This window comes from Cajanus cajan, chromosome 4, assembly GCF_000230855.2.
Source record: "Cajanus cajan strain Asha chromosome 4, NIPB_CcT2T_4, whole genome shotgun sequence".
In the NCBI taxonomy this organism is placed as follows: Eukaryota; Viridiplantae; Streptophyta; class Magnoliopsida; order Fabales; family Fabaceae; genus Cajanus; species Cajanus cajan.
The window spans coordinates 45,617,010-45,628,200 of NC_138520.1; the positions used below are offsets into that span (position 1 = coordinate 45,617,010).

At 28.8% G+C, this 11,191-nt stretch overlaps 1 protein-coding gene across 1 annotated transcript; it reads right to left on the minus strand.

Moving 5' to 3' along the window:
- Nucleotides 1–1,295: 1,295 nt before the first annotated feature.
- On the minus strand, nt 1,296–9,601 carry LOC109790457 (putative polygalacturonase At3g15720). Its single transcript, XM_020349612.3, has 7 exons — nt 9,171–9,601; nt 7,935–8,072; nt 3,328–3,510; nt 3,025–3,232; nt 2,329–2,410; nt 2,133–2,241; nt 1,296–2,033 (listed from the first exon to the last, which is right to left on the minus strand). Exons 1-7 carry the CDS (start codon nt 9,303–9,305, stop codon nt 1,701–1,703), a joined length of 1,188 nt encoding a protein of 395 aa, XP_020205201.1. The 5' UTR covers nt 9,306–9,601; the 3' UTR covers nt 1,296–1,700.
- Nucleotides 9,602–11,191: the final 1,590 nt, after the last annotated feature.

Genomic DNA, 11,191 nt, shown 5'->3' on the forward strand with positions numbered 1-11,191 from the left:
AAGAGACACCTCTATCCCCAAAACTGTACACAGGACTTGAAAAGCCCTCAAAAAATCCCAACTATTGGGGTGCAACTGGCAAGGAGCCGAGTTGATGAAGTTCAAAAAATCACACTCAAACTGAGTGAAGGGAAGACAGACACCTAAATCTCTAAAAAAATAATGATACATATAGAAATGGGGAGAGTCGGTAGACTTCCCCATGTACACACCCTCACCGGCCTGACAAGGTTCAAGCCAGATCGTCCAGGAAATAGAAGGGTCACAAACCCTGCACGACCGCGGGATCCTGTTAACCTCAAGAAAGGACCGAAAAACGCTCTAGACCCCCGCCATCTCACGCTTGACCCAGTCGTAGCCAGGGATGCCTGGATCCGGCCCCGGGGCAGAGGCGGATCCCTCTTCTCGGCGACGGCTCTCCCAGTAGCCACCGCCTTCCCGCGCGCCTTGCCCCTGGCAGGCATAGAAGAGCCGACACCACTCCCACCAGCCATTAAAGAAAGAGAAGACCTGAGGAAAAGAAAAAAGAGAACTGTAGAAAGGAAGTACCTGGTACTCCTCCTCAGAAATTAACCCTAGTAGTGACGGGGTTACCAAAAAAGGAGACGGAAAGCGAACGGAAACGAGAAGGCAAGGAACGAGTAGGCAAAGAGGACTATCGTACTCAAGAAGCCAAAGAGAGGAAGGAAGCAGAGTGAATGAGGAGAGACGCGGGAGAGAAAGAGAAAAGGGATATTTCCCCAAATTTCAAAACGGCCATGCCTCGTGTCAACCTGAGGACACAAAGACAACACATTAATTGCAAGACCATCATTGCATAACCGTCATTTCCCTTAACGCGCCACCTGCACGTTTTCAGAAAATGAACAGTTACGACACATGGCATCTCAACAGGAAGACGTACGCGAAAGGTCACTTCCCCCCAGCGAGCTCGGTCTTAACTCCTCGACCTACGGTCTTCGGAGCTCGGGGGGCTAGTGTACTGTCCATACTGCGAAGCCGAGCTCCGAACTCGGCATCACAGCACAAGATGAGGTCGGGCACGCGCTACGCGACGTTAGCCCGGCATTTAAGCAGATCATAACTGATCTCGAGGGATCTCGCTTCGGACGAGATCCACTATCTAATCTTATCATATCTCATCTCAGGCCCAAGGCCCAAAGCAACCCTAAATCACACTAAGGTACGTGCATTACTTATACAAGATTCATACTCCCACAAACACTAACTTTAGCATCGGAGTCTCTTTTGCAGATACCACCCCCATCTTGGAGCACAAGCGTACCAGCGAAGGAGGCTCACCGATCTTACCTGGCAGATCAGCTCTACGGCAGATTTCCGATAAGAACAGGTCGTAAAATCTTTTTTAACAACTACTACATATTTCATATTCTCATTATTTGTGAGCATGGGCCATGATAATAATGACCAACAAATTTTTAAATTATTGGCAAGACATATGAGCCTTTTGTTTTCCTACACTAGTTCCTACTTATAAAACTCCATGTTTTATTACTCTTAATATTAGGATAAATCTTAGACAAATGAAAACAATGTAGTTACCACTTAGTTACTAAATCTTAATAATAGTAAAATTTGTATCATTTTCTACTGTCTTTTATTCAATAAAAAGTTCATTTTGGTGCAAAAATAAACAAATGTTGAGACAAAAAAGGGAACAACATAGCAGTCTAATTTTATTATTCATGAGAAAGACAAGGCACATGTGGAATACATGAAGCGCATACCCCTTTTACATTTTTGCAGGATGCATACGTTTTCTCTCCAGTAATGGTAGTTATGTTAATACCATTCAATACAATGTTGGTGCAACCTATAGTTTTGTCGCAATGTAGTTTGATTGCATGCTTGGAACTTGAGGTTCCCTTCACATTGTGGTAACTAACATCACTCACTCTCACTGCATGTACACTATCATATGGGTTGTATTGTTGGTCAATAATCACAGGGTTCGTAGCTTCCATAAGTATGATATCCTTAAAGGTGATCTTCCTCGCATACCCTTGACCTCCCTAATTTAAAGAATACAAAACATGAAAGTTTTTATGTAATCTCATTTGTATTAGTGTAACATATATTGTAGTTCAAAACTAACTAGAGCCAATTCTTACTATCCATGTTTTGATTCTAGCTCCATTTGTTGTTCTATTGAAGGTGCAATTTCGTACATATATCTCTTCTACTGTTTGATGAGCTCCATTTTTTCCTAAGCTCCCAATACTGCATATTCACGAAGGAATTTCAAATAGTTTCAATATATTGAACATATAACTTAAATTAATGTAAAAAAAAATTGCTTGAACTTACCTGATGCCATGACCAGGTCCACAAAAAACACCAATTATGCTAATGAAGTTGGATCCATGATTAATGGCAATGCAATCATCACCTTCAATAAAAAATAATTAAAAGATGCAAAACTCTCATTAATCAATTTCATTTTTTATTCTATGATCAAGTATGTACTAATTAATTTATAATGATAACATAAGACATAGGGAATGGATCCATACATTGCATGTCTTGTTTAAATTTCATATCATTGTTCTACTTTTGTAACATTTACATAGAGATAGACACAATTATAAGTTTTAACTTTTGTGACTTTTGAATAACATGTTAACATCTATTATGAACATAAATATTTTATTCATACAATAAAATAATACAACTTATTTAGCATTTCTTTTTCCTCCATTATTCTACATGAAATCATCCATCAATCTCATGAACTTGTATCTTTTTTTTCTTTTTATATTTTTTATTTTAAAAAACGTACAAATTAGTTGTAAAAATATAGTTTCTCATTTTAAAAGGTATCAAAGATATTCTTTTTCATTTTTTACAAGATAACTATCAAGAATTTTGTTTTCCTTTTTTCAATTCAAGGGAGGGTTAATCACTCAAGTTAGGAATTAAAGTGCTACACAGTCTCAATATTGATCATTTACAGAGAAGAAAAAGGAGTTGTGGAATTGAAGATTGACACTTTATATGATTTACCAGTTTCCATCTTAGAATTCTTTACAACAATGTTGGATGATCTTGAGATATCAATCCCATCAGTGTTTGGGCTTTCATCTGGCGCAATAATATGAAGTTTGGAGATGAGTGAGCCATTGCAATTATTTATGCTTATATGATTTTTAGGGCTATTGATGTGAGTCAATCCTTTAAGGATTAGATTATTGCATTCTCGAAAATGTAGAGCCTGCACATGAGAATTTACTCAAAAATTGAATTTAAAGCTTTGAATTAGAATATCCATTTTTCAAGTATTTCAATCATGTATGTTGTTCAACTTACAGTTGGCCTATTAATTTCACTATCGGCATAGCGATTCCACCATGGAGCACCTTGGCCATCAATTTGTCCCCCTCCATGGATATTTAGACCAGTTATGTGTCGAAAACGAATCCATGCCTTCCTTGTACTTTTTGGCAATTTCCAAGCCTTTGTGTTGTTTGGGGCAACGATAGTTCCCTTAAGCTATAAACCAAATCATAAATCAAATTAATATGAAGAGGGCTAGCAACACACTATCTTATCAAGAATGGATATAGTCAAGAGACATTTTTATTAAATGAGATCTTAGTCATTCAAAGAATATTAAATATAATTTTTTTATTATAAAATGGAGTTTAAAAAATTTTAATAGTGAGCTTTTAACACTTGATAATTTCAAGTTTTTTTTTTCACTTGAGAGAATATATTTTCCCCTCTAACATACTTCTCTTATCACTATATCTTCTTTATTAGTTAAAATTCATATAAAAATACAAAAACAATAAAGAAAATTAAATAGAATATGAGGTCCACCATTTTTTTTTTTGTGATTTTGACTATATTTTAACTAATTAAAAAATATGTTTAAGAATGTGTTAAAAATTGTGTTTCTAACATTTCTTTTCAAATATTATAGTCAAGTGAAACAAGTAACACAATATTGTTCATTAAGAGAATAAATTATGCCATTATATGGCTGGAAATCCAAAATGATTATAACAATCTCTGATATTTCTTGGATATTGCCAATTTGTATACTTTATGGAGACATTTGGTATATGATAAACTTTTAGTTTCATAGGAATATGAAATTGGCATATTATTTTTATGCAAGGTTCCCACAAAATTACTGTTATGGGAAGTTAGGAATCTTAACTTTCCTATGTTAAAAGAATATTTTTATTGTAGTGAGAATAGCAATTACCTTTATTCACTAATTTAATGTTGTAAAAATCTTTGGTTCTCAAATAATAAAGTAGCTGTGATTATATAAAATAGTTTGTGATTTAGGTCTACATGGTAAATTTGTGGGTGAGTTCTTTGTTGACAATTTTAGCATGTTATTAGCACTATATATGTTTGATTATATTGGAGTTTTTTTTTCTCATTTTACCAACTTTGTTCAAAATAAAATCTAAGATATACAATTTAACAATGTTTTGCACTTTTATTTCATCAATTTAAGCCTTAAACATTACTTAAAGACCAAATATCGACTTAGTCCCTGAATTTGGAAGATATTATCATATTAATCTTTAAAACTAAAAACGTATCAAATAAATTTCTAGGATGTCAAATAAGTTCTTGAATTTAACTACTTGATATCATTTTGATCCTTGAATATATACAATATTATCACTTTAATTACTCAATTTTTTTTATAAGTTTTTAACTCATAAAATTATCAATTTACACTTTTAGTAACTTTGACATTTTTTAGTTTTAGATACTAATATAATATGGCCTTCCAAATTCAAGAAATAAAGTAAGTGTTTACTCATTACTTAAAAGACAAAAGACATGTATACATACACCAAGTAATTGATTTGATTTAATCTACTCGTTATAAATTAATTATAAATTAAAGTATATAATTTAAATTGTTATGACATTGCTACAGCCTATTTATTTGTATTTTTATTTCTTATTTTTATTTTTTATTTTCACCTTCTAATTACGGAATTGTTATTTATTTTAAATTTATCTTCTATTTTAAAATATTTGTATAGGAAACATTAAAAAATGATTTCTTGTACAAATCTTTAAAATAAGAAATAAATAGTAAATAAGGTGATATTTTGTATATAATTAAAAAGTAAAAATAAAATAAAATGTAAATATAAGTAAATAAACCCTTATCTTTTTCATTCTCTCAATTAATCAATTATTTGTATTCTTGTCTTGTTTGACTTTGATTTACATTTAATTTTTTGGTGAAATCTCATAGTATTCTTCATCTTATATAGGTCTTGGCTATCACACCTTGGAACTATATTAAGGGTCGAATAAGCTATAAGTTTAGGTCATTTAGACTAACTACAAGACTAAATCACTTTCACCCTCACAATTTACCCTTTCCTTATATTGACATGTTTTTATTTACCTTAATTTAATTTCAAATTATAAAAATAATAATAAAACTATTTAGTAGATTAAAAAATTTGTTGTCAATACACAACTTAAATTTAAACTTATCTAATATTATATTTATCATTTTTTAATTTATTTTTAAAATACTGTAAAGTAGCAAAATATTATTAAGATTGCAAAAATTTGAATTTTTTTTTATCTAATACCATTTTGTAACATCTATTTTTTGTAATTAAAAATAATAAAATTATTTTTATTAGGATCTATTTTGTGAAAAATGAAATGAAATGAGATAGGTTGGGTTGTGAAGGTGTGTTGATGGGTTAAGTCTAGGTTTTGACTCTAAAAGCTCAAATCACTATTTAGTTGTCAGAATAAAAAGAGAGAGGTTGAGAGTAACATGCTTCAATTTTGACATTTTGAGTTTTTGGTGTTTGAGAGGAACACTCTAAAGCAAGTTTTAGTAATATGTGTTATGTGTTATTGATTTTAATTGATTGAATTTATGATTTAGTGGATTGCATTTGTCTTTTTGTCTTTTTTTTTTGCTTGATTTGCGTTCATATGTGTTACATTGGGTATTTTTGAGTGTTTGATGATCTAAGAAATGTGTATTAATTGATGTTTTGCGAGAGAAAAAGACTAAATGATGATATAACTCGTGTTTAGAGTAATTCATGCGGATTTGTTGAGGTTTGATACATTTGGAATGGTTTAGGAGGGTTTGGAACCCGAGAAGTTGCAGAAACATGAAGGGGTATGTCATAAATTCACTTAAGCAAATTCAAGACAGTCTCTAGTAGAAATTTGGTTGACTGAATTAAAATTCACTTAAGCAAATTGAAGATGGTCAAATTAAGCTTTGTGATTTGGATAAGGTTTTCTATTTTGGATGTTAGCTAACCAATGAATTTGGAATCACTCAAAAAGAATGTTTAGAACTCAAAATTTGATCAAATTAGTGAGTAAGGGTCAAACTGTCATAATTAGACTTAAAGGTTTTTTTATTTTACTTTATAATTTTAGATGGATGATAAAACCAAAACTTGAGGTCAACATAAAAATTATAATATTTTTTCTTAACCTTCCAATGATATTGAGATCAATTCGATAAGATATATATAATTATAGATATAATGTTTACACCCCACGAAACTCATAGAAGTATTATATACGATTATAATATAAATAATGAGTAAGAGTTAAAAGTGTGAACATCTAAGTGTTATCTTTTTGTTACTATTTTTTTATGTTGGAAATGGAGTGAGCCACAATTGAGATTTAATAAACAAGTTATCGAAGAATCTATGAGAGTTTAAGGAGTGAAATATGAGTAATAATTAAGATAGCTAAAATTTATATATGAATAAGATGTGCCTTGAGTTTTCATGATTTGAGCTATTTATGCTTGAGTTAGTGATATGAGCTAAGTCTAAGTTATGCTTAGCAAGGTAAAATCCAAGTTGTGCTTGGTCATTCATGAAGTTTAGACACATGTCTCGTAATGCTAAAGTTTAGGCATTGCTTAGTATGCATATCATGCATCTTTCGTTTGGATGTATTGGTTTACAAATTCAATCCAGATGATCTCTATGGTTTTTTTCATATTGGCCTTGGGAGTTTTACTAGAAGGAAGAAACTTATCAACGCGTGTAATAAGGAGTGACCATGTACAATTATGGGATCTTGACTACCTAGGTTAGATCTTCGTCTTAATGAGAGTGGATGTATTATTTACCCATTATGTGGTAACCTGTCTTTCCATGTACTCTTAGACTACCTCATATTTGTGCACCTTGTACAGAGAGATCATGGTACCACATGCATATAGAATTAAGTGCATGTGGGCTCATGTCAAGTCTCTTATATGGTGTATGCATACAAGTTTGTGTTATGTGTAATTGTATTTTAGTATCTATATGACATCTTTGTATGAGCTTAAAAAATGCGTGAGACATATTCTCACTCCTCTATTTTCATGTTATAGTTCTGTGTTTAGATTGAATGCTATTTTCAGGTGTATATTAGATAGTTGACTAAGAATCTATATGAAATAAAGCTTAGACTTATTTATTTTGATGAGATTACTATAATTAGTTATGATAATGAGATTAAAAAAAAGTATTTATTTATCAATTTATGTTCATCTTATTATAGACTTATTAGTTAGAGTTTTATTATATTTTTACATCAATTTTAGAGAATTTTATAAAGACTTGTTTATTTATTTCAGACTTTACTCAAGTTTTTATATAATGTTAAACACAGATAATCTCTTCCATCTAAGTTTCTTACAGTAGAAATATATTTAACTGTCATATTGTATTATATAATCAGAAATATGTCTCTTGAGGTAGTTGAGTGCCATACCATTTGTACAAATTTTAATTTTATATTAAATTATAATAAAAAATAATTAATGGATTAAAAACCTCATCTGATGCTTTTATTCGAATTATAAAGTACACCATTTATTCATATTTTTATACTTTCCTTAAAAGTATTAATAAAAATATTAGTTATTAAATACTATTTACCTTAATGTTAACGATTGAGGGCTTGCAAGGACCACGAAACAGCACAGGTTGCAACATGAAAGTTTTCCCTTTGGGTATGACAAGTGTCGAGGTGCCATGACTTGCATCACATGTGTCCTTCCATGCTTTCAGAAAAGCCTTTACAAAAATACAAATTACCAAACAAATAGTAGTAGTTTAAAATGATATTAAATAACAGAAAAATTATATTCCTTATTTTATTCATATTTTAGCAACTCCAAATTTTTTTGTCAAATTAAATTTAACATTTTTCGGTTAATTAAACATGAATATAATACTAATCATAAATAACAAGCGAATATCTCATTTGGGGAAAAATGCGTTTTCAAGATGCATGTCTTTGAATACCAAGTGAAAGACAATTTTATTCATTAGAAAAATTGAATTTTCAAAATCCGTGTCCTTAAACATCAATTACACGCCACACATAAAAAATAAAATGTAATGTGATATATCAACATTAGTTTAGCCTTTTTTCTTTTACATCACCATTAGTTTTACTAGTTACATATCCGAGAACAATAATAGCTAAGGAAGCAACTATAAGACGAAAAAAATTACAAGTGTCACATAGATTATAATATAATAAAAAATATATAAGTGGGAGAACCACTTTTGTTTTATAAATCATTTTTTAGGGTTAAATTAAGTTATAATCTACTCACTAAGATGATATTATGTACAATTATCTAGATCTACTCTAAAAAGCTCATCAATCATTATTATACACAGTTAAGTCCTAGTTTTAAATATGATATATAAATAGAAGATAATTCTCATCTTAAAAATTGATTTTATAAGATTAAATTAAATTTTAATCAAGAATTCTAAAATTGATTTGAAGCTTAAAATATGAAAATAAGAAAAGATTCTGATTTATTATTATTTTTTATAATGATAACTATAAATTAAAACTTAAGATTTTGTATTAATTATTTAAATTATTACCATTAGATTGATTTTTTTTATAAAAAAATTATGTGTGCGTACTGTACATATGGGGAGGTGTGTCCGTAGTTGCATTTGTTTTTGTCGTGCCCCAACCCTAAAAGTTAAAGATTAATATATATATATTTATGAAGTATAATTTTTTATTAATTAAACATTATGTTAACCCTATCAACTCCATCGTGTTGGAGGAGAGAGCTTACATGACATAGGGTTAAGAGATTGATTTGCATGTATGTATGAGAAAAAGAAAAGTAATAAACATACTTGGGAATCATCAGTTTGACCATTGCCCTTGGCACCATAGTCAATAACATTGAAGCTAGGAGCTGCATCAAACTCCATTCTCACGCATGTCGAAGCAATTGCAAACATTCCCAGGAGAACAAATAGGAATTTCATATTCCAAATCAATTGCAACTATTTTCTTTAAAAAAAAACAAAAAAACAAACAAATAACGCAGACTAACAAATCTAACTATACTCGAGATAGAGCAAGCGTAATATGCAAAGTGAAGATGTTATTTTATAGACTGTAGAATTAATAATATATCACCATGGAGGAAAACTGTAAATATATAATGGCATTCACCATCCATGGGAGATTCCGCCACAAAACTTACTGTTAAAACAATATTATTTTAAGAATAAATAATATATGAATTGATAGCTAGCGTAAAACTTTTATTAAATTTGATTCATACTAATTTGCATCCCTTAATTAAATTATTTAAGATTCAAATATCGACCTTGATATAGAATTAATAAATTATAAAATATATTGAAAGGAAAATATATATATACATTGTGCCTGCTTATAATTTCAAATTTAAAATTAATCAATCACTTTTGATGGTAGATAATAGATACTTTGTATAAAAATAGTATAAATTTACATTTTCATTTGATTATAAATAGTCAATCAATTATGGTTAGTTAATTTATTTTTCTAACAATTACTATAAAAATCATTTCATGTTAAAAATAATTTTTAATTAATTAATTAATTATGTAAAGACAATACATGCTTACTAAACCTTTATTTTAATTAACAAAGGCTATGTTTTGTGTCTACATAATATTTATCACACAACAATAGATAAATAATAAAAAAATTAAATTAAATTAAATCAATATAACTTAATCAATTATATATTTGTTTTATCAATATTTATTATTATTTTATGACAACAATTAATAAATGAGAATAGTTTAACTCACTAGATAATTTATACAAAATTTTGTGATCTCATCCATAAAATAGTGAATTTGAGTTTAATTAAATCCTAGAAAATCGGTTTATAAGGAGAGGATTATTTTCCATTTATATACTATTTAATTGCATAATTTTTAGCCGATATAGAACTTGAATTTTTCTTAATACTCATTATTTCAATTGTAAAAGAAAATGAGAATAGTTTTCACATAATATGTATTGTATCGATTGTAAAAGAAAATGAGAATAATTTTCACATAATATTGTATGTATACATTAAATTTAAAAGACACGCTTTTTTAATAGTTTTACATTTTAATAATAATGACTAATCATTTATAAGTATTTTCTTTTTGGTAGTGTATCATTTATAAATATTATAGATATCGTCTAAATAAAATAAAAATAAAAATAAAAATAAAAGTATCACATGAGTTGCCTACATTGATGGTTAATTATTAACGATAAATGACTAAGACAGCTTTAAGTAAGATGATGTGAAAAATAAAATTTTTCAAATTTAATTAAATTTTTCCCCAATAATAGACATACAATTATGTATTCTATATAAGATTTCTTTTAGAAATTATTCTCATTGTCATTGAATTATATAATACATGTTTTCTATTTAGTGTCTAACAAACTCTCATGTTTAACAAAAAATATTCCTTGTTAATGAAGAAAAAAAAATTATTCATATTTGACCTATTGTTTAAAATCTACCACGTTAAACAAAATGATAAAAAAAAAATGTTAGTTTGGTGTATTGGACCATGTGAATATTATCGTTTGCATTAATAAAATATGTTCCAAAACGCATCATAATTTTTGTCACATTGGTTTGAATTTCAATATTTTTATAATTTTGATACATCATCTATACTATATATTTATTCTATACTTATATTATTTTATATAATTACTTTTTGTCTCTATTTTTTTAAATAATTATATTTTGAGAGAGTGTTTTTAAGGAATATTTTTCAATGAGAAGGAATTTCAAAGATTATCTTAACTTCTTATTTAATTGAATATCATATTTATTTATAAATTAAATTTTAATTTTAAAAAT

What these genes read in the sequence shown, in the direction of transcription:
- LOC109790457 (XM_020349612.3), bottom strand. Translation starts at nt 9,305, where the DNA reads ATGAAATTCCTATTTGTTCTCCTGGGAATGTTTGCAATTGCTTCGACA. An exon ending in CCTCAATCGTTAACATTAAG is followed by an intron (nt 3,511 to 7,934) that starts GTAAATAGTATT and finishes TTTGGTTTATAG; the next exon opens with CTTAAGGGAACTATCGTTGC. An exon ending in GGACCTGGTCATGGCATCAG is followed by an intron (nt 2,242 to 2,328) that starts GTAAGTTCAAGC and finishes GTGAATATGCAG; the next exon opens with TATTGGGAGCTTAGGAAAAA.